The 24,146-nt window shown below is 45.2% G+C and overlaps 1 protein-coding gene across 3 annotated transcripts in view; it reads right to left on the bottom strand.

Moving 5' to 3' along the window:
- Positions 1-1,498: 1,498 nt before the first annotated feature.
- Kcnh1 (potassium voltage-gated channel subfamily H member 1) overlaps positions 1,499-24,146 on the bottom strand; it is a 309,150-nt gene continuing 286,502 nt past the window's right edge. For all 3 annotated transcript variants that reach the window (XM_070041570.1, XM_070041569.1, XM_070041571.1), the window contains one exon: positions 1,499-6,979. In XM_070041570.1, the coding sequence (XP_069897671.1) occupies positions 6,119-6,979 (861 nt within the window). In that variant the 3' untranslated portion in view covers positions 1,499-6,118. The remainder of the gene's footprint in view (positions 6,980-24,146) is intronic.

Raw genomic sequence — 24,146 nt, 5'->3', positions numbered from 1 at the left:
AAATAACAGGGCAGCACATCATTCAAAATACATCATTAAGACTGAGGCCCTGTAGGATCAAGCTGAGCCCCGTATTTGGCTGGTACATCACAGCTTCCCCATCCCTAAGTCAAGTTACAATGTCTGTAAAAGGAGAAATGCCATTTATGAAATACGGTCCACTGGGCATTCAATAAGAACTCAGGGTTGTGGTGTCTTGCCGTGGGCCCTATTAAAATTATAGCAGAACTAAAATTGTTGGTATAAAGGGTATTTAAGGCATGAATAGCGTCTGACACCATCAATGAAGAAAAGTGAGGATGAAACATATTATTGACAGTCAATCAGAAAAGATGTGGTGTTCTTCATACTGTGTCTTGAAAGTCAGGGAAGCATTAATGTATTTTCATGCAAATTTCAATCCTAATGGTTCAACATGAAAAGCTTCACTTCTAAGTAGAAGGCCAACCTGTGTGCTAAACCAGCTGTCAGGTAATTTTCAGTGATGCCAGGTTGTTTTGGCAGCATTCTTGGCTCAATGTGGTTTGTCCTCTTCAAAACTCATGTTGGCTTTTCTTTTCCTTCTTTTTTTTTTGGCCAATACTGCAGTTTTGAATTGACAAGCACTCTACCACTCAAGTCTTGCCTCCAGCTTCACTTTTCCCTTTGCTTTATTTTAATTTTTCTGACAGAGTGTTGTGCTTTTGCCCAGAGCCACCCTTGGATGGTGATCTTCCCATGTCTACCTCCTCTCTAGCTGAGACAACAGGTATTCCCCACCACACACTCAGCTTGTATTTTTTTAGGAATAAGATTCTTGTTGACTCTTTTATTTGGGTCTAGGATGGCCTCAAACCATACTCCTTCCATCAATGTTTTCCACACAGCTGGGCCATTACTCACCACTCAGGTTCAAATCTGATTGCCCTTGTGGTGTTCTGGGAAATGGGCCTTTGTGAGGGGATTAGGTTGTTTAGAGGGATTGATACCTTCAGCATGGGACTGGGTTAGTGACCTCAAAGGTAGGTTATTATTAAGTGAGGCTGCTCCTCACAGCGTGTCTTGTCTCTTGGGCCATATATCCACTTGCCGTTCTGTTAGGAAACAGCCTGAGGCCTTCACCAGACTTGGCCACGTCCAAGTCTTCAATACCAAGGGCCTATAAGAACTTCTCTTCCTGATACATTTCCCAGAATTCTATTAAAGCAATAGAAATTAGACTTAGACACAGATTTGAAAAGTTCCATATACTTGTACATCACACACACAGCTCTACCTCCCAGTCACGTGGCCAGGTGCTTTCATATCTATTCATTCTCTTACTCAGTGATCCTTAGATATAGCATCTTGGTATCTTGAGAATTATAAGTTCTCCAAAAATCAACACTGTACATTCTATCCAAGTCAGAGCTTTCCCCAACTTGAAAAGGAATAGAAAATAGTGTCCTTGCTCTGTTGTTAAAGTTCAAACACCCAATTCAATAACTTATAATTATGTAAGAAAATGCAAAAGCAAGCGTCATGTATAAAATAGTTTATTACCATAATAAATAAAATTAAACTTTTTTGTTACAAATATCATTTGTGCTTGTTTAAAAATGTTGAGATTCACCAATGGGGGGCCCACGTGTTCCTCTTTATGTTCCCAAGCCACAGACATACAGTGGAAGTTCCTGGCAGCATCCTTGGCTGACCACAAAAATAGTATCAGCTCATTTGCATTTCTGTTTATTCATGCTCATTTTTGGACAAAATGACAGATGCAAAGGAAAAAGGAAAAATAACCCAATAGAGGATTTGGCAGGACTCAATGGAAAGAACGCTAGTATAAGGAGAAGCCTCAGAATGATGAACCGCTCATGAGAAGTGTCCTTGTAATGAGATGGTACATGTGGACAGTCTCCAATGATGCACAAATACAGTGTCTGAATATTAAGAGAATACATTCACTGGGGATGGGGATTGCTCCTTAACACACAAGCAGTTCATCTCCTGAAACAAGAGCTGTGAACTTCTTGTTAAACAACTAATGGATCTGTTGGCTGACTCAGAACACACACATACACACACACACACACACACACACACACACACACACACACACACACACACACACACACACACACAATGGCTCTAAGAAAAACTGAATGGCAGGTGGAGGGGACACCTACCAGGTGTGGCACCCGCAGAGTCTTCAAGTCCAGTTTTAGAGGCTCCAATTGAAGTCTGATACGTTTCACGTGACAATAAAGTTTCACTTGAAACCAATTTAAGCAGGTTAATTCACATTGATTCTTTTGAACAATGGGAAGCAGAAAGGAGAACTTCTCAACTCCAACTCCTTTGGAGAGAAAATGGAGGCTTCCTCTTCTCAGTCAGTGCTCAAAGGACAGTGAGGGCTCCTCCACTAGAGGGCACAGGAGCAAGTGAGAAGGTAGTAGTATAGGGAACAATGGCAATAACTGAGTGACAGAAGAGAGCTTGTCCAGGGGCTGGGACAGGCCCTCAGGAGGCCTCTTCTTTAAGCAACATGAGGTGAGGAGAGAAGAAGGGGCATTGGTGGTTCCATCACAGCTGGAGTTCCATTCAAGGGTCTTAAGGCTAAACGTCTTTATTGCAAAACAGTACAATCTATTAAACAAGTGCGCATGAGCAACTTGGATCTCCTCCAGGACTTCTAATGGCCCAGAGTGTGCGCGTGAGATGTGATGGTCAGTGCAACAGAGGAAGTGAGGATCTTCCTCCAATTAGAATCCCTACCCCATGGTATCAGACAAGCCTGGCAGTTGGCCTAATACTTTCACCTTCCACCTGAGGATCTGGAAGATGAAGCCTGCTGCGTGGGGTAGGAGGGTACCAGGAGTGTATCTTACCCCTTCTCCAGCTATCCCCACTTTTGAAAGAGGAGAGAACCAGGAAAGAAGGGGCTGATTTATGGCCAAAGCAGCACAAAGGCTCCAAGAAGAGAAAAAAGACCCCAGGAATCAGATCACAAGAAATCAAAAGGAGAAAGGCATTTCCAAAAGCTTAGGGAAGACTTTTGAAATAGGCAGAACTCTTGAACACCTGGCCATGCTGCAGTGTTAACACAATTAAGTTGCATTAATTATGTTCGAGACCAGAGTTTCTCAGCCATCTCCCTTTCCTCCTTTGGTCAATGCTTTGCGCCCAGTGGAGGAGCTCTCTGTGGGTATACAGGACCACAGGGCACATTGCTGGAGCCATGCCCCCCCCACCAAACACACCATCTTGTTGGCCATCTTGTTCCTTAGATGCAGCCCTCACGTCCAGTCCATACCTCCCCTCAGTAGGAGAGAGCATGTCCAACAAGCAGCCAAGCGACATGGGCGGGACCACTTCAAAGCAGCCTGTCAGCAATGATGCTGGGAAATGGAGCTTTCCTTGGGGATGACATTCAAAGGAAGGAGTAAAAAAAGACTCAGTAACTAGTACTCACTAGACGAATGGAAAATGGTACAACAAATCTTTCAGCATACTTTTGCTGATCTAATGGTTTGATCTAGTACCTAGCAACTGTTTCCCACCTTTCTTTTTGTCTACCAGATCACAGTAGTTAGTGGAAGGTGCAGGTCAGAAATACTTGAAGCGTTGGGTCCCAGAAAGCATAGAGAGTTTGCTTGAAGCAACCTGCAGCCAGGTGCACACCATAAAAAGAAAAGGAGAAACAGATTGGCTCATTTAAAAATGGTGTTTTTTTTCCTCCTTCTTCAGAGAAAACAATATAACAAAAACTCCTTAAAGTCTACAGATGCAGAAGAACAAAAGCCACACTCCTGGCCCTGTTAAGTGTCCCCTGCAGAAACTCATGAGTCATGCAACACTGAACTGAGAGGGTTTCCCCTGCAGGGTCTGGCTTTGTAGTCATTGGTTCCATTTGCATTGGCCCTGGAACTCATTCCTGAAGCTTTCTCCCCCCCTCCCCCACCCCCCAAATAAGGCTGGACTTCGGAGCCTCTCCCGCCTCAGTCCCACAGTTCTAGATGCAGTGAGATTTCTCAATAGAGAAGAAGCTACCTGTCTCAGCGGTGGCTTGCTGCAGCAGAACCTCCCCACACTGGTTGGTGAGGCTCTAGATGAGGCACAGGAGAAGCAATGAGAAGTCTCTAAGGGTGTGTGATTCTGAAGCTGGGTGTCAGGGTAACAAGGGATCTCGCGTGGCCTTAGGATTAATAGGTTCTAAAATTTAAAAGCAGGTTAATAAGCATGTTTGAGGGCCTGGAATGTGTAGAAGGTTGCTAGGAGTTCAGATATTGTACAGTCTCTCCATCAAGGACCAAGTGGCAGCTGCTCAAATTCAAGAAGCCAAAAGCCTCCCAGCTTCACCCAGATTCACAAACAAGCATGCTTTAGCCCTAAGTGGCCATAGGAAGAGAAATCTGACAATGTCATAGGCTGGAGTGTATAGGGCTAGGTCTATAGGCCTCACAACTGTGTATGCCCTTGACCTCCCAGGGCCTTCTGTGTCAATACAGACAGCCAAGGCTAAGTCCTGGGAAGCATCACAGCCACTGAGCGGGACTAAAAGGGGGTTGGAGGAAGACAGGCTTTCTGAACACTGAAGATCTTTGGTAAGATAAGGCTCTACAGCAGCAAAGCAATGCCAGGCAGAGGTGCCCATGATAGAGCTTCCACAGAGTGACCTGAAGAAGTCCACGCTACCATCTGTGTGTCCATCCTTGCCACAGGTGTGCTTTGGGGCTCTCTCCACTTTCTTTTCTCTGGTAGCACTGAAAGCAGCTCAAGCTCCTCCCTCACCTGATCTCAGGTGGCTTAAGAGATGTCTCTGAGTATCACGGGGTAGCAAATTACATGGCGACTAGGCAACTCTGTGCCCATGGCTGACCATAAGTTCTAACAGCCAACTCTCCCTATCTCTTTACTGGGACAGCTGAAAACTACTTCTCCGTTCTTTTTCCAGCTCCCGAAGAGAGTACAGTCATTGCCCTGCCATCTTTCTTTTTAAAAATAGGAAATAGAGGATTTCAAGTAAGGCCTAACAGAGTTCCCAAGTATCTTCTACTGATCCCATGCTGTGGACAAAAATCCCCATGAGAATCAAAATAAAAACATAGCACTTGCTACAATCATTTTTCTGAGGTTGTTGTCTGTGTGTGTGTGTGTGTGTGTGTGTGTGTGTGTGTGTGTGTGGTAAGCAACTCTGGGTACCTGCCCCTTCCTGCCGATGCTTCACACCCTGAGGAATGCCACAGGAACACTTGGGAGGAGGTCCAGAAGGAAAAGAAGCAAAGCAGCTTGGGCTATGAAGCCTACAGCATAGACAAAGGCCTGAGGGTCACTCGGGGCATCTGAAGCCCCTATCAGAGCAGCCTGCAGACCACACAACAGAGAATGCCTGGAGCCAAAGGTTTGTCTCTAGCCTCATTAATCTTTTCTGGGCAAGGAGACCCAAGGAAACTGGCTGTGTGTCTGTGGGAGGCTCTTACAGTGCCAGCTGTTCAGCCTCAGCCATCGAAGACAGAAAGTGGAAAGGTTCTACTCTTCCTGTCCTTCAAGCTCTCCTTGTCTGAGCGTCTTACAAATGATGACAGTAGGAAAGATGGTGATGGCAGATGCTGGCTGTACAGGGCTGGGCATGCTGGGAAATCCCTGTGCCCACTGCTTGTCTTTGGAGAGTTTGGTGAAGGAGGCCAGGTCTACATATGAGGAGTCCTTGGCTCTCTTCTACCAGTCCCAAATGGATGCTCCTCGTTTCTGGTAGTTTTCATCTTTTATAAATACTATGGTAGTAAAAAATATTTAAAATGAAGGAAAAGACCTTTTAGACAGCAAGCCCCTTCTTCCAGAATTGTGCAAAGACTGTTCAAATGCAGCTGCCATCCTGCAATGTGGAGCACACATCCCTGCCCCTATCTTTTTTTTTCCAGAGAGAGAGAGAGAGAGAGAGAGAGAGGGGTGAGGGGCCATGTGAACACACCTAAGCCATTTGGACCCCACTTGGAATTATCTGTCCAGAAAAGCCTACTTGAAAAACTGTTGGGCATGTGGGCATGTGTGGAGGTGGTGGTGTCCGGGCCAGGGGTGCAGACATTTTGTCTTTGAACTTCTTCTTTATGATTGTTGTTGGTTCTGTTTGTTTTGTTTTTCTTACGCACATCTCTCAGCTGGCTCCAAAAATGTCTCTCTCTGATTCTGGGGATTGGGGCCTTGATATTTCAAACAGCTCCTGGGGAGACTGCGAGGACCTTCGGGAAGTTAATATCCTGAGAATCTCGGAAAGCTGTTTCTCAATATGGGTCATTTTGGCGTTCAAAGCCTTGATGTCCTCCTTCAGCTCGTGCTTCACCTCCAGGACCGTGGCCTGCAGGGTCTGCTCGGGGATGGGGTAGAAGGAGTGTTTGACCTCTGCCAGGATGGGACTCCTGTCCTGGGGGCTCCGGGCCTCGCCCGCGTTGTCCAGCCGGAGGTCGCTCTTGGTGATGCCGCTGTCGCACGAGTCTGTCTTCTTCAGCGTGGCCTCGCCGGGCGCCTTGGTCCTCTCGGGGAGGGTCTCCATCGACTCGGCCTTGGACACCTTGTTCCAGTCCTCGCCCTTCCCACACGTGTCCCTGAAGCGGGCCCAGCCCTTGCGCTTGGCACAGTCCCCCGCGCTGCCCCGCGGGGCCAGGCACTCGGAGCCCGGCGCCTGCAGCTTGGCGTGGTCGGCCCCGCCCGACGACGTGGAGGCCGGCTGCAGGGACACGGGCGTGGCGGGGCTCTCGCGCACCGTGACCACGCTGGCCTTGACCAGCGTGTGATTGGCCGGGGCGGGCTCCGCGAGGGCATTGCCCTTCTCCACGTCCAGGTCATCGAGATCCCGACCCCCTCTCTCGGCCGCCAGCCTGGCCTCCTTCTGCTGGCGAAACCGCTGGAAGAGTCGTCGGACGGGGTGATCCGGGGGCAAGATCAGGGGGGCCTCGTTCTTGCGTTTCATGCGCTCTTCCTCTTCCCGTTTCACGTCGCTGATCTTCCGGAACACGATCTGCAGGGAGACAGACAGACACACGGCGATCACTGGGGGGTGGGGTGGGGGTGGGGGGCTCCAGGGACAGCTCAGCCCCTGTACGACATCTCTGCCCAGCTCCCGGGCCATCTCCTAAGGCCTCCGTGGCCTACCTGGTAGCCGACAGCCCTTTCCCTTTCTTCATGCCAGTTTCCTAGCTCTCCAAAAGTGGGGAGACTGACCCGCATTGTCCCCCGCTTCTTTAAGAGGAAGAAACTCTGTCCCCACAAGCTGGAGACTTCAAGTAGCATCCTCGAAGCTCTTGCTGTCCTGACTCTGAGCCTGGGCCTCTCTTAAGCTTGTTCTTCCCTACAATTCAGAATCACCTGATAAACTTTATTAAAAAAAAAAAATCACTTTCCTGTTCCCACTTCGGACCTACTTCATTGACTCTCCAGAGGGGAGTAACTGAATCTGTACCTAAAACATTCCGCAGGATTCTGATGCACAGACTTTGAACATTTCCAGCCCAAACCACTCCCCAGGGAAAGAAAGCTCATCTGAGTTCTCAGAGAGGGGACATAGCAAAAAGGCTTCTATTCTATTCCATCTATAGATCTATACCCAAGTCAGTCTGGTTGCCTGTGAGAAGTGAAAGTCTCAGACAGAAGCTCTCCTTTCTTTGGGTATGGTAGAGTAGAACAAAGATCCATGAGTTTAAACAGAAGCTTGTCTTAATAATTTCCAACACTTGGGCAGTGTATGGCAGTTCCTAAGGTACTTTAATGTTATTTCTGTTTTACACTTTTTAAAAAAATTTTAAATTTTATTGTAAAGGTGATGTTCAGAGGGGTTACAGTCACATGAGTCAGGTAATGAGTACATTTCCTTTTGAACAGTGTCATTCCTCCCTCATTTTCTTGTAATGTTATTTCATGAATTCCTTATTGCAAGGCCATTGGAATATATATTATTCCCATTTAGGTATGACCAAACTACGGCTTGGAGTGGCTGAACATCACATAAACAGATAAGTTGCCTATCTGGAACTTGTATCCAAGCTATGAAATCCAAAATCCACGAGACAACCCATAGGTTAATCATTGATAAGGACAATACTTCATGCAGAATAGTCAGGAAGAGAATACAGGGCTTTCTTCTAGGCTAGAATCCATCTAATCATTGGGAAGCTTTGTAATTTCTGGTTCATATTACATGTGGCAGGTAGATTCTAGGACATGTTTTTATCCATATATTATCTGACTTCATAGGAAGCAACCTACAATGGATTATCTTTTTTTATGAAATTGCTGAAGACCAACATTGTCAAGGTCATTAAGAAAAGGTCACAGGTAAAGGATGAAGCAGCTTCTCTATCATCCCAATCTAAAACTTTATGCTGTGTGTACACAACTCCCAGACCAACCCAAGTCCTGCCATAAGGTTTGGCATGGGTTCACAGTCTTGGTGAGTCATACATGGTAGTAGCATACCAAAAACATGACCTGGCAGAACTACTCAAGTCCCAGCTCCAACTTCTAGTCATGTGATATCAAGCAGGTATTTTTAACTTCAGAGTCTCACCAAAACTAGGGACAATCTCTACATTTCAGACCTGAGGTAAAGCTAACACAGATGCCTTATAGGAAAGCACTGAATCCTGCTGTCCATGCTCTCTCAAGGACCTTATGTACCTGAATCACCCAGCCTTCCTGAGCCCCTATCCGGCAACCTCTGATGGTACCTCTCAGTAAACTTTCAGTTATGACCAATGAGGGTCATTGTAGAGTGCCTAGCATAGAGGTATCTATTAAAATAGGTATTGCCTAATACTAGTAATCAATCAGCAAATTGTAAAGCATTAGCCTCTGCCCATGCTTTGATTTCTTGGTTCAAGCTCCTGTCACTGAATGAATTTACATTGTGGTCACTAACAGGAAGGTAAGTAGGTGCGTGCTAAGTCTTCAACATACTTATCTAGGACTTAATAAGTGGCTTTCTGATCTCTACTGGGAAGCATTTCTTCTGTAACCTCTCATTGCCTTCATCAGCTTTGATGGCATTATCCTGCCTCCCCTTGTTCCATCCTCAGTCCAGCCTCATATGAAGTCTAAAGTTCAGATCGATGCTAGGGTACTCAGGAGAATCCTGTCTACTCTGAAGAGGGCTACAGCAACCTAACCAGAGACTTCACAAGGATGAGGGGGTAAGGATAAGTAAGTACCCTGATCCTTGGCTCTCAGTGCTCTGAGATAGATGATGAGTAGCTTTCACTTCAGTATCCCTACACATACAGGTCCCTTTTCTCTACCAGGCATCCAGATCTTCCTCGAATCAAGGCCTAAATCAAACAGCATCTCCTCCATAGAGCCTTCCTTGGCTTTACCAAGTTCTAAGTTGTCCTTTCAGATCCATTAGCCCTTTTTGTGCAGTTACTGCTCTGATGCCTTAATTACTTAAACTCATGCCTAGCAGAAATAATGACTATTTCCTCTCTGCTCTCAGCCTTTCTTAGAAGGGAATGGGGAAGGAAGGTAGGATGGAGAGAAAGCAAATGAGAATATGGATGCACCTAAAAGAGACAATGACTTTCAGTGCCAACTCTTCTGCTTCTTACTTTTCATTTTTACAGCATGTCTGATTCCTAACAGGATCCCTGCCACCCTTTTTCAGTCGAGCTAATTCGAGTGGGATTTTATTCTTTATAAACCACAATACCTGAACAAGATACCAATTGTTTACACATCCATATCTTATCCTCTCTGTATGTTCTGTGATCATGACAGTACTTTTTGCATGCCACACATCTTTTGCTTATTTTTTCTTTTACTTTTCACCTAATAGCACAAAGATTGTGTTGGTCACTATGCCCAGCTTTTAGAAATGCCTGACTCTAGGATACCCTCCATAAATACCCGTGGAATAAATGAATGGAAACAGTTAGGTTTTTGCTAATGAGTTGAGGGAGAATGTCTTTGACATGGGGGGAAAAAGCCATAGAGCTCATTGTATGTGTTATAAAAGAAAGGATTTGGCTCAGGACATTTATGGTCCTCTTGACCTCTCAACATCCAAGGTCAGAAGTAGCCCTTTAGCTTGAAATGTGTTGTCCTAACAAGGGTAGGGAAAAAGAAGTTCATCTAACATTGCGGAATCAACACAAAATTTATTCCAAGACGGTTTGCAAGTGTTCAGGCAGGCTTTCAAAGGTGTCATACTTATTTGTAGTGAGTATTAGATGGGGGGGGGGACGTAATCCATGCTATTCAGCCTGAAACTAACATAGACAGTATGTTCCAACTGAGGCACTGCCAGCCTGGGCCTTCTTTAGGAGAGAGCAGGGCCCTCTGGGTATGTACTGCATCTTCTGAAGTCTATTGGATTTTTCCACAGTGTCATCATGTGTATCAGAGGAGGCCCACCTGAATATCACTGCCTCAACCAATTGGCAGGTGTACCATGTCTGTACCTTCCTTAGAGAATCAGACAGTAACGCCAGCCTCCCCCAGGAGACAAGGCAAAGGATCTCATATAGAGCTGGTGTGGCCTGACAGCTTTGCTGATCTGCTGTCGAGGGTTATGCTTGATAAGTTCAGTGCTGCTTAGGAGAAGTTAGTCATGGAGTCTGTCTCAGAGGCAGCCATGACCGTGCATTTTGACAAGTATTCGAGGTCTGAGTGGGCAGGAGTGGCTGTATGAATCATGACAATTCGGTCTGTGGCACCAGCATCAGCTACTATGGTCCTCTGCCTGCTTTTAAGATACTGACAGGTCCCTGTGGCAGGACAGGTGTGGACAGGCAAGACCCTAAACCCAAAATGTGCTCTGGCTAGAGGCCTGGCCATTTATCTTTTCCTCAGAGTTCTACGAGGGTTTACTAGATACTGTGAGAGAGGAAAGCATTTCAAGTTGAAGTAAGTTTGAGCTGTGTGGTTGTGTTAAATCAGTTGTTTTCTTGTAGGATTAGTCAGAGCCTAATATGCTAATGTATACTGTGAACGTCTGAAAGTGCTCAGCATATCTTAGTCAATTTTCCTCAGATCATCTCCCTCCCATGAGTCATGTTCCCTAGAAATGCTTCATATAAACACTAAAAGTCTATCATTTTGTATGTGTGCGTATGCACCTTCCTGTTCCAGGCTACATAGTACCTCTGAATGCTACTGCTGAGCCCATAGAGTTTGGAAGGCAGAGGTGTCCACTGAAGATGTTCTACCCCAATCCACACTCAAGACATGTGGTGTCACATGCTCTGGTCTCTGTTCAACCATGCCAAGTAAGTTCAGGTGCTAGAAAAATTCTGGGTCACTTTGCATGAAGATCCTTCAGTCTCATGTTCAACCCTGCTCTTCCAACTTGATTTCTATGTGACCTAGGATCATTTCCCCAACTCTCCCCACCTATAGGTCAGAAAACCCTTCCAAGTAGTGCCAAGTGTAGTTCAGCTGTATGCTCCTCCTCAGGGTATTGCAGCCCACTGAGAAAAGGCTCCACTGGCTTGTCTTTTTCCTTAGATGGAAGCTCTCTAAAGACAAGCCATCTTTCACATTTAGTCCAGCTTATGAAGGACTCAATAAACTGTCAATAAATCAATGACTATGTCAGTGTATGGATAGATTATGGCTGCCACCCTGTTCATGAGGCCCAGGCTCTGGCAAAAGAAATGATCTACGCCCCTCCTACCCAATCTGCTTTTATGGTCTGAGGAGACAGAGGAGACTGCAGGATTTATTCTATGTGCAACATCTAGGCTTATGAAGGTTAGAGTCTAATAAAAATCCTAGTGGGCTTCCATGTTCATTCATCTTTGTTTCTTACTGACCTCATACTTATTTCATTTTCATGGATTGACAAATTTTAATTCTATACTCTTACATAAGCTTAAAGAGCTGAAATTTAGAAGCCATCCTGAGATAAACCTTTTTTTAAAATGAGGACAATGGCCTTTGTTCTTTTGTGTAAACTTGAATCTTCCTAGGGAAGTCACTCTAGTTTCATCAAAAGAGTCTAGAAGGAAAACTGAAGAGCAAAGTGTCTATGTTAGCCCCACTCGGCCCTAAGCAAGCCGCTTTATGCCTGCCTCCTGGCTGGACAGCTCACCCCCAGGTCCTATAAACGCAGTGCCAGGTTTCTTTTTATCTACTGGACATTATTGTATGCTTTTATTTCAAGGAAAGGTTCTGTGCCCGAACAATCATTTGGAACACCACTGAATGAGATCATCTCAAAAGATTCTCTAGAGAATGGAGATTTGGTGGTTTTTAATGCTACAGTTCTGTTTGTATAGTGCTGTATGGGTTAATCTACACACTCAAGTGAACCATTATCTTACAAAGACTAGCTTTACTGTGAGGAGATGTGCAGGGTTCTCCATCACAACTTGACAACTGAGTAGAACAAAGTTTAGCAGGTAGAGTGACCTGTTCAAGGTCACATCATTAGAAGTATAACTTACAGGTGTGGGCCAGTGCCCTTTTCTTCATCCCAGGAATCCTTAGATAGGGACTATAACAATAGGTAAATGTCAGGGTCTATCTGAAGGTATTACGAGACACAACTAATCACTTACTGGAAGGGCACAGCTTTGGAGATAGACACCCTCCGTTCCCATCATGAATCTAGACACCATGAGGGAGACATCCATTTCCTTCCTGAACCTAGTAGACCGAATTCTGCTGGCCCCCAAGAGCATAGGATTTTTTTATTGTCTGATGGATCCTGAACAGCTTATAATGCCCCATATTAGCAGAGGTCAAAGGACTCCTCTAGGGCAGAGATAGCTATGATACCTTGCTGGTCCTACTCAGCATCCCTCTGAGGTTGCCTCCAAGCAATTGCCTTTAGTAAGTGGTTGTTGAGCTGACCTGAATTGACCCTCCAATCCTTAAGCTACAGGGCTTTCTGAGCAACTATTTTGAATCTTGTTTGACAAACCAGTCCCCTCCTGGGATCTGAGGTGAGTCTGGGCAATCGAACATCTCTTCTGGGTTGCCTTAAAAGTGCACCCAGCCTCTTTCAAGTCTAAGCCTTTCCCAAGTATCCCAAGTCAAGACTAAGCCAGAAAAGAATAGGAGTCCCCTTTAAGAGAGTGCCAGTAGCCTAAGTAGAAGAAAGGCAACCCTGGGATAGGAGTGGACTTCCTTGAAAGTGGATAGCTGGGAGATGTGGAATGGAGTAGAATTAAGGCACTTAATAGAAACTATAAACCTAATGTCAATTCCCAGTGATTTGCATATATGAGTAGAATCTGAGGTATGAGTCATAGAAACCTATGCTAAACCCAAAAGGAAATTAGTTTGCTATTTCATTGAATTCAGACATACATCCCCAATCTGAAATACTCAGGGTCGAGTAGGAAGAACACAGGCTTGGAATGGTCCCAGCCCTGCCACTAACTGGCCACTGGGTGACCTTGTGTATGTCATGTCCTTCGTTGGTTGGACTGGATCGATTGGTCTCCAGACTGTCTGTCCTGCAGAACCACGTAGAGCGGCGGATTGGTCTCCAGACTGTCTGTCCTGCAGAACCATGTAGAGAGGCGTCACCCACTGAGTGAGAACTGACTGAGGTGCCACAAGCGCACTCAGGTGAGTCTGATGTGTCTGAAACCCCCAGGATTGATGCCTCCTCTCAAGGTCCCAGCCACTCTGCCATCCTCAGTGGTATGTGTGTGTGAGTGGGACTACACACTTCCAGCCTGCCTGGGTGCTACCTAGGACCTGAGTCTTTGAGTCCCCAAAGGATGACTGAGGTGACTAGATACTGAAATAACTTTTGACTCCTTTCCTGGTCTTGATAAAGACCTGGCTCTCTGTCTGAAGTGGTGGGACCCAAAGTCAAGTAAGGATATACTGAGCGCTTGACTTCAGGCATGGGATATTCACCAGGTGGCCCCAAGAGAGCAAAGAGCCCTGCCTCAGGCCTTCTCTCCTCCCAGGGATGGGGACCATCTTGTCAACTGATACAGCCTGTCTTTGAGCCACAGAGAATCAGGAGGACAAGGCCCCACCCTGACAACCCTATGGAAATGACATGAGTTTTGCTCATGTTTTCCTTAGCCACCAGTCCTGTCCACAAGTAACCCCTGAGTGGTTTTATGGCAGACGATAAAACATGAAGATTAACGAGCTCAGCCACTTAAGAAACTTAAGACTTGGAAAAACAAGCTTCAGAAGGCTTGATAGGATAAGGTAGTTGGTTAGATTTTGCTTTTAGAAAAGGACATTGTTTTGTTGTTTTGTTTTATTTATTTATTTATTTATGTTTGGGACAGTACTGGGAATTGAACTCAAGGCCTCAAACTTACCAGTTGACCCATGTCCCTAGTGTTTTTGCTTTTAGTTTATCTGGGCTGGCCTCGAACCTCCATTCTCCTATGTCTGTCTCCCAAGTAGCTAGGATTATAGTTGCCTGGCTTATTTATGAGATAGATTCTCACACTAATTTTACCTAGGCTGGCTTTAAACTGTGATCCTCCTGTCACCAACTCCTGAGTAAGGAAAAAAAAACAGGTCTTAATACTTTCCACTTCCAGGATGATTATTTCTATTAGTATGGAAACAAATGCCACATTTTCCCCCCTTCCACGGCATCATGAATAGGTGACTGCTCAAACCAGGGAGGTCCTGCACCTCAAACAGAAGAAGAGGCCCCCAGAGGGACTGAAGAAGGTCACACTGTCACCGCTCATTGAGCCAGTACTCTGCTACCAGAGCCTGAGGCTAGAAGGGGACAGAGCCCAGTCCTGCCCTCCAGGAGGTACCAGGCTGCAGGCAAAAGCACCAAGTGGGCCCAGAGAGGGAAGAAGAGCTCATGGAATCAGTATGCAGTGATAGACAGCACTAATGATCACAAGGGCTTCCTGCCAGGTGGACGAGATCATGTTCCTCAAGCCTGTTTCCTCATCTGCCCAATCACATAATACCAGTGATTGCTAGGGCTATAATACGGCCTAAGTTTGATTACTTAATAATTGCTCAATAAGTATACTCTTTGTGAAAGTGATCCCTAAGATCACTGTAGAAGAATGATAGGGGAATAGTGAAGATAATGGGTTAAAGATTTGGGTGAGGGTATTTCCAATAGGAACAGCACTTATCAAGACACAATGGCAGCCAATGTAGAACAACATTTTGAGGTGGCAGGCTAAGTGGTAGGGCTGATACTGGACAGAGAACTCAACTCCTATGTCCAAGGACTATGTCCACCTGCAAGCATAGAACAGATGCTATCTCCTACCACCCTGCAGTAACCACAACAGCTGTGTCTGTTTATTAACTTCACTTTTTCAGATGCTAAAACTTCAGTCTAGAAAGGATAAGTAACTCCCAAATGGATAAAGCTATGGAGCTATGGTCCAAACATAGTCCCTGGCCAGCCAACTGTTCTCCAAGGCTTAGAGAACCATCCAATGGCCATTTGGAAATTGCAATATCATTTTCAGGCCATACAAAATGATCAGTAGAGGCAGATGGTCATAGGAAGTAGATGAGAAGCAGAAGAGACACATACATGGCTGTTCTGCCATGACTTCAGGAGCCTTATCTGGCCCATAGACATGTCTGTGGCCCAGAGACATATGTGTCATTCTGCTCAGAGAATGCCTAAGAAAAAGGAGTTTCTCTCAGTATATGCAGATGACTTAAACCTCATAATGTGATCTTATTTGGAATAAAATGTATTGCAGATATAAGAAAAATAAAGATCTTTAAATGATATTAAGTACACTGGGCCCTACATCGAATGATGGACATCTTTATAAAAGACTGAAAGAGAAAGCTAAGAAACATAGAGAGAAAGGTCATAGGAGATTTCTACAAGCCAATGGATGGGAAAGACAGCTACAATCAACCAGAAGCCAAGAGACAGGCATGGAAGGGATCCTCCATCCAACCTCCAGAAGAAACCAAAGCTGTAGACTAATGCTGATTACAGACTTCTGGCCTCCACAGCTTCGAGAGAGAATGTTTCTATTATCTTAAGTTAGCAGGTTTGTGGGTATTTGTTATAGCAGCCATCCGATAGAAAAGACAAGGTTCCTTTACCACATTCTTATCTTCCCATCTCCTGCTGACCCTGTCTCAAGCCCTGCCACAGGCTCTTGTCTCTGCCAGCTGTTCTCATGGTTCCCATGCATCAGTATAAAACTGTACACATGTAATAGCATAGCACACAGAGGTATGTGTAAGGGCCAGGTGTAGTGGACCACCCTGCTATATGCTGATTGCAGATCCTAAGGAAATTGTTCTATCAAAGTCTTAGTTGGCATGTAACATATGAAATGTCTACGTAAGTCTTGCATGGAAGAAGGCCCAAGATGGCTAAGACAACCAGCACTGTCCTCTTCCCTAGAAGGACCCAAAGTGATGGTGTAAGGCTGAGGAGAGAGAGTGTGGGACACCACTGGAAATCAGCAAGAGAGAGACTGGAATCTTGTAAAAGTCAGAGGCCTGGGAATACACAGCATGGTAAGAGAAACAAACTACCTGGCTACGATCCTTTCTCCACAGGGTAGGTGAGTGAAGGGAAGAAAGAGTCTCAGCAAACCACCACTGGATGCTAACAATTGTGGCTGCTAGAAAGTTTCAGTCTTCACAGGCTCATGAGCAATCGGAAACCTGCACAATGGCCACACTTTGCACAGGATCTTCCACCCAGCCCCCCGTGCTATATCTAGGAGCTATCTTGAGGAGTGACTACGTTTGGGCTACGCTAGATGTCATAAACCCTGCATATTCCTCTCTGTGAGACCCTCCAGAAATTCAACTACACTGCCTGGAAGGAAGACACCTCAGGGATCCCAGTGACCACTCTCATGACACTTGGGGCCCAGGAGAATGACTGTTACTCAAACCTGTTGGGTGGCCTGCACGATAGGAGTAGGTGCTATAATACAGAAGAAAAGGGAAGAACTCACTCTTGAGGATCAATGAGGTCGTTAATTCTCTGAAGCTAAGGGTGTGCCAATCTTAGTGTGGAGTCAGCAAGTCCTAGGATGAAAGGCAAGGGCCCACAGAGTTCCCACTAGCTCTCCCCTGTGTGCTGAGTCTGCACCAAGCCTAGGCCTGTTCCAGACAGGACAGGGAGGAAACACTGTGATTCTTGCTGCTGTCCTGTCCCCCCCCCCCTGCCCCACTGGCAATGTCCTCCAGTCCAAGTCCTGCTTCTAGGGGTGCAGACAGGTGCAGATCCTGCCCCCACGCCTACATGATTCCCACTTCCCCTCCCCCTGCACAGGCCAACGCCCTGTCATTAACAGGGCAAGGAGGAAATTACCAGGGTTCCCACTGCCAAAGAAGCTGGGAGGGAAATAAAACCATCATTGCATAACAAATCAGCACCCTCAGACAGATCTTCAGGAGACAGCTGCAAGTTAAGTAGGCCATCCTATGAAAGGGTGTGGGAGCCATGGAGAAGACCCTGGTTCTCACCACCACTCTTCCTGTGCAGCTTCTGGGCCCACACCATCTGGATCAGATGTATAACTCATCAGATATGCAAATCTCACCATAGGAACAACTATTTGATGCTTCCAAAAGATATACGGATGAAATCCTTGATGAAAAATTAAAAGGATCATTAAAAAAAAATAAAACCCAGTGAGACCCAATAGGAAGCAGGCAAATAAATGGTTAAATGAAACTAAGAAGACAATGCAGGTTATGAATAAGAAATCCAGCAGAGATAGAGGGAGAGAGAAAGAGAGACTTGGAAAAAGAACAAAAAAGGAAGTTTGGAAAACGAAGAGCTAAGTAAGTAAAAAACAATACAGTTGAAAATCTCCCTTAAAACTGTAAACTTGCACTTGGTGGCATGCCATCCTCCCCTGGTAGGATGTACTGGTTAATGCTACCACTGCCACTGTAGTAGTCAGGCTTTGAAATGTCTCTTGGTTCTCATAGCTACAAGGACCAATGGACCCTTTCTTCTCCCACCTCTGCTCAGTCTAGTCTCCCAATCTGGACAACTTGTAGGACAAAAGGAGGCAGATTTCTGTCCAAGTCTGAGACAACCTTGCCCAACTGCAGCTTGAGTGAAATCACGTAATGAACAGATGCCTACTGAGCCCACTAGTGCTAAGCATTTCACATACCTTAGCTTATTGCCTCTCAAGCCCATTAACTGCAACCCCATGATCTAGGAACTATTATTCCTCTTGTAATAGTGAGGAATCTCAGGCTCAGAGAGGTTAAATCTTTTGCTAATGTTCAATGAATGGACAGAATCATAACTTCAGCCAATGGCTATCCGAAGTTAAGATCTGATAGATCCCAGACTAAAGGGGCCCTAGGGGAAAGAAGAATCTTATTTTTCTGAACTTGGAAAGATTGCCAGGACCCTGGAAAAAAAGGCCAAGTGACTGAGGGCCAAAGAGAACTCTTCCTAGTGGAAACAAGGAAACAGGACAGCTTCAAACTTGGCCTTGGGATGTGTGCTAGACTTCTTTAATGACTAACGAGTTGATCACACTGTGGCCAGTGTTGATGAACCAGCCTCTCACATAGAGACCAGTGAATTCCAGGTCTCGGAGCTGAGACTTCAAGGCTGCCTTCAGGAGTCTCCTTCTGCCTCTTGCAGCCTTGCCTGCTATGGACCTGGGCATATTTGATTTCAATTCCAGAGGCCATGTGTGGTAGCTCCTCATTCCCAGGCTACAAGTATAATAATAGGTCTCCAAACCACACACATTTATACAGTCTCCAGGCTGACTAATGACATGCATCCCAGGCTTCTGCCCCAGTGAAAGCGAGGGCCAGGGACAAGGGGCCAGTTCCTCCCTACAGAGAGGCCTGGCCATGCAGCTGGCCAAAGGCGTTCTCTTCTGTTCCTAATAGGCACACATGGCCAGCTGATTTTCGAGAGGGTTAAGATATATCAGCACATCTGTGAAAGTGGTATTTTAATATTCAGGAAACAGCAGATGTAAAATGAGGAGATTAGGGGTGCACAATCAGTGGTTATGTCATTTCTACCGCCTTTGTTCAGTATTTCTTTTCACGTGATGTTCCTATAGGCCTATGGTAGACAAGCACAGTTTGCAAATTGCATTTCTTTCCTTCTTTCCACTCACTCACCATGAAACTGGTCCTGAATCCAATACAAAAATAGGAAGGCGAATGTATCTATTCCATGAGTAACTTTTGGCATCTGACCCAGAAGTAAGTTTTGGCATCTGGCTCAGAAGTTGAGATAAGTTAAAGATCTGGAAAATTTAGCTTTCATGTCTACCTTGAAGCAGGAATGTCTGCCATCTTCTTGGCCTTTAAAAAATTGTTAAAAATGTATTTTGATAGCTTATAAGAAATAACAGAGACTCCACTGCACCATAGATGCATTTGAGAAAAGTCCTGTGCCATTCAGCGGCAGACTGGGTACCACATTGATCTCCCATGTCTTATCTCATTCAAACACACACCTTCCATGGGGACTCTATTCAAGGACTGATTCCATGTCCAGATGACCAAATAGTCCTTTATCCCTAAAATAGGTTTAAAACTATTAGTCCAGGCATTCCAGGACCTGCACCCTTTTAAATCCAAGATAAATTATGAGAGGGACAAAGCTCCAGCAGATGGTGAACTGGCCTCTGGAAATGCGGCTGCAGTTTCCATCCGGCGTCTTTGCTCATCATCACCGTCCAGATGTGATGGCTGCGGCACAGTAAAGTCCCTCACAGCAGTGGCCAGAATCCGAAAAGCTTCTTGGTTTTTTTGAGAGAGCAGAGGCAAGGGAAGAAGAGCTCTCTCTGCAAACTAGCCTCATGAAGTCTGTCTTGCTTATGAGGGACTGGTGGCTCCCGCCCAGTAGCTGTAGGGAAGTTCTAGTGAGCTGGGGATCTGGAGGACACAGAAGTGGGTTCAAACTCCAGGAAAACGGGGCATTTGAGAGGGACAGAGGCCCAAAGAGAAAGAATGATTACGATGTAATGAGAAAGAAGGAAGAGAAGAAAGCTTTGCAGAAGCACTTAACTATGAAGGCAAAATGAAATAAGAAATATCAAGAGAAAGGAGAGAGGACACAGAGCCACCAAGATGGCAGAGAAATGAGCCCTCATGTCCCCAGATCACAGAGAGACAAGCAGGGGCTTTACCCACAGAAGGAACCCAGATGATCTAACAATGATGGTCCTGGGTGACAGGCGCTGGGCTCCTTGTGCTCCAAGTGCTGCTCTAAATATTGCACACTTCATTTCAGTGAACCTGGGCAACACCCTGGAAAAGCTCCTATTGCGTGGCTTGTGTGACTCTCAAGATGTGGGCTGCAGCACCCCTGCCCTTCCTCCAGCATATTCCTGTGGAGGCCTCTGCCTCCTTGGCTCTTACCGGGATTTAGAAAAACAAGGACTTGCCATCTTTATTTGAAAGTAGATGTCACTGGCGTGTGTGTGTGTGTGTGTGTGTGTGTGTGTGTGTGTGTGTGTGTGTGTGTGTGTGTGTGTGTGTGTGTGTGTTGCCATTCTCATCTCCCACCAGACCATGTAACAGACAAGACAAAGCTGAATTCTCCAAGTAGCTCTCCACCCATACTCTGTCTCTTCATCTTGAAACATTTTTCTCCAAAGTGGGTCCATTGTTAGGCCCTTCTTAAAATGTACCCATTATGCCATGCAGGGTTGGCATCTGAATTAAATGAGGTATATAAAACACATGGCACTCTGGGACTCAGTGATGTAGTTTCTCCTACACTCCTACTTTTCTCATCGTGAGAAGTCACTGAAATTTTTCTGTTTGCAGGGGGATCACATTACCACTTGGCTAAAGGAGCTGTGTCTCATCAAACCTAGACCTGGGGCAAACATAGACATGTTTGTACGAAGACTGGCAGAAGATACTTTAATGAGTACAGGAATGGCCAAGAAACAGCCCAGGATCTGGAGATATTGTGTGGCTGTGTGAGGCAGCATGCCACAAGTTTCCAGTCTCTCACTTTTCTCCAAATGCCATACCCAATTTTCAGTGATATCTCAAAAACATTTCACCAGTAGACCCTATTATACATGGTTTTGTCATAGATGAATAAAAAGGCCACATAATTAGATGAGTATAGCTGGTAGCTGGCTACAACGATTATTTATTTCACAAATGCGGTTGGAGAGGCTCACAGAGGTTATTTGGCTCCTATGAGGGAGAGCTGGCCAGAACTTGAACCCAACCTCATTTTCCCTTCCTCCTGTCCAGCTGCTAAGGAGTCAGCCACTGCTCAGCCATGGCTTCCAGGGATCAAGTTAAACTGGCTGGGACAGCAAGAGCAAGGAGGAGAAGTTCCCCCTCCCACCTCAGGAAGAGTTTCTGCTGTTCCCTCTTGAAAATCAGCCATCCAACGAGTGAGCCAATTAAGGCATGTTAGGAAGTGACAGGACACCAAGGATTCTGCCAGAACACACATCTCTCTCTCTATGAAATGGCTTCAGCAATTAGGCTCTCCTCAAGACCAACAGGAACCACAAACACACCAGGGACTTACAGGAGCGCTGCGCCCGGGGAGCAGGTGTTTCCCTGCCTACCGGCAGTGCTTCTGAGTCCCTGGCACGGGTTCCCTGCAGCAAGTGTGGGGCGTACAGAGCCAGCCTCATGCTCTCATCCAGTTTCTCCTGTTGGGAGGGCACAAGCTAGAAAGTGGAACTGTCTCCTCCAAGGGCTCTTCCTGGACTAACGCTTCTCCACCTTCTGCTGTCTTCCTTCCACTCGAAACCCTTTGCTTTTTCTTGTTGACTTGTCATCTTTCTATTATGTATTAATTATTCGTGTACTGCGGATTGAACCTATGGCTGTATACATGCTAGATAAGGGCTCTACCATATGACCCAAACCACTACTGTAGTCTTTGGCATTAAAAAAAAATAACTTGCAATTATAAAGGTGATATACAGAAGGGTTACAGTTAAATAAATGTAAATGAAATGTAAAGAGTACATTTCATGTTGGATAACGTCACCCCAGTTTTTCCCTCCTGTCCCCACCCACAAGTTGTATAATTCATTTTCTACCAGTGAGAACCACTGCTGCATTTGTTCAACTTTTGTCCCTCCATTGGGTATTTTGGGGGTTTTGTTTTTTGTTTTATTTTTGAGAGGTTGAACTGGGAATCTTTATTAGAAAGCCAATGACTATGAGCAGACACATGTCCCCAAAAAACTTGTAGCCTCCAATACACTTAATACTGTTAGAAAACTCTCTAAAGGAGAGTCGAATAGGGACACCATGCTAACTGAGGAGACAGTAGACACGAAGCATGATGCCATAGTTTTGTTTCTCATAGTGTCTCACCAATTTTTCCTGGACTGGAATTGAACTTATGAGCTTGATGCATGTAAATACCTAAGTTAGTGGATTAATACTTTTATAGTTCTGATGAAAAAATTAGTTATGCCAGTAGTCATGTGGGCAAACCAGTAATAATAAAAAATATCTGTAAGAATGTAGGGATTCAAAGAACTTCTAGGCTATATTTTTTTTAAAGAACTGCTAGAGGAAGCATTCTAGAAAAATATATCATCCATGAAACAGCAATGGAAGGAGAGTATTTAAAACATGGAAAACAGAACAGATTAGAATAAGGTGACAGAAAACTTCAGAAAGGATTATGCAGGGGGAAAACAAGAAATAATATATTAAGGCATACAGAAAACATTATTAACATAGATGTTAGGACCTGTGACATGAATGAGTGATAGACAAATGGGCAGCCATCTATAAAAACAAAACAGGGGCTGGGAAGGTGGCTCAGTGTAGAGTGCTTGCCTTGCATGCAAGAGGCCCTGAGTTTGATTCCTTAGTACCACATATGCAGAAAAGGCTGGAGTGGCGCTGTGGCTCAAGTGGTAGAGCAGTAGCCTTGAGCTGAAGAGCTGAGGGACAGCACCCAGACCCAGAGTTCAGGCCCCATGACCGACAAAAAATAATAATAATAAAAATTTAAAAAGACAGAAATAAAAAAGAAGAAAAGGAATGCAAGAAAAGTAATTTTTTTACCTTCAGGAAAACAGAAAGTGCTAGTATTAAAAAAATATATATGTCAGGGCTGGGAATGTGGCTCAGTGGTAGAATGTTTGCCTAGAATGCATGAAGCCCTAGGTTCAATTCCTCAGCTGGAAGTGGCACTATGGCTCAAGTGGTAGAGTGCTAGCCTTGAGCAAAAGAAGTTCAGGGACAATGTGCAGGCCCTGAATTCAAGCCCCAGGACCTGCAAATAAACAAATAAAACAAAACAGAACTCAAAAAGGCCAGGCACTGGTGTCCATGCCTATAATTCTAACTAATTCGGAGGCTATTAGAGGATTAAAGCTTGAAACCAGCAGGACAGAAAAGTCTATGAGACTCTGCTCTCGAGTGGCAAAACACCAAAGTTGAGCAAAAAAGCCAAGTAAGAGCACAAGGCCTTGAGTTCAAGCACCAGTACCAGTACTGGCACAAAAATACATACATACAACATACATACATGCATATATCCATCCATCCATATATACATACAAACAAGCATAACTCACAATTGACAAAAGTCAAGGCAATCTGACTGCAAAGTTGGTGCCTTAGGAAACTACTCACCCACTCTGGGCCTCGGTGCCCTCTTCTGTGGACTGAATGGATTGTGTAAAAAGCTCAAGTCCCATGTGTGAAGGCAGGCCAATCTGATTATGTCAAAGTTGAAAAAACTTTGATACAACAAGAGACATAGAAAATAATTAAGACAAGCTATGGATTAGGACAGCAGTTGGCAAGCTAAGGCCTCTACCCAACCTGGTCCACCACCTGCTTCTGTAAATAGAGTGTTGTTAGAGCACACCTGTGCCCACTTGTTTACATGCTGTCTGGCCACTGCGGGGCTGCAGAAGCTGAGTTAGTGTAAATGCACCAGCTATGGCCCACAAAGCCAATAATGTTCGCTAGACTTAAAGAAAGGGTTTGCCAACTGTTGGACTGAAAGACTTTTCTTAATATATATGGACAACAGCAAATTGAGAAAGATTGACAGGACTGGAGGTGTAGTTCTGTAGTAAAATACTTGCTAACATGCAGAGAGACCCGGGGTCCAATCTCTAGCACCACAAGTAAGTAAGCAAACACACAAACAAACAAAAACCCTAAGGGCATGGTGGGACATGCCTATAATCCCAGTCACTGGGGAGTGGTTAGGAGCTTGGATAAAGTAGTACAACACTAACCTAGCAAGAAAAAGCACTGGCCTCATTACCTTGCTCATATAACTG

This window comes from Dipodomys merriami, unplaced genomic scaffold (assembly GCF_024711535.1).
Source record: "Dipodomys merriami isolate MVZ:Mamm:240054 unplaced genomic scaffold, mDipMer1.0.p SCAF_31, whole genome shotgun sequence".
Lineage (NCBI taxonomy): Eukaryota > Metazoa > Chordata > Mammalia > Rodentia > Heteromyidae > Dipodomys > Dipodomys merriami.
This window is presented reverse-complemented; position numbering and strand designations above follow the sequence as displayed.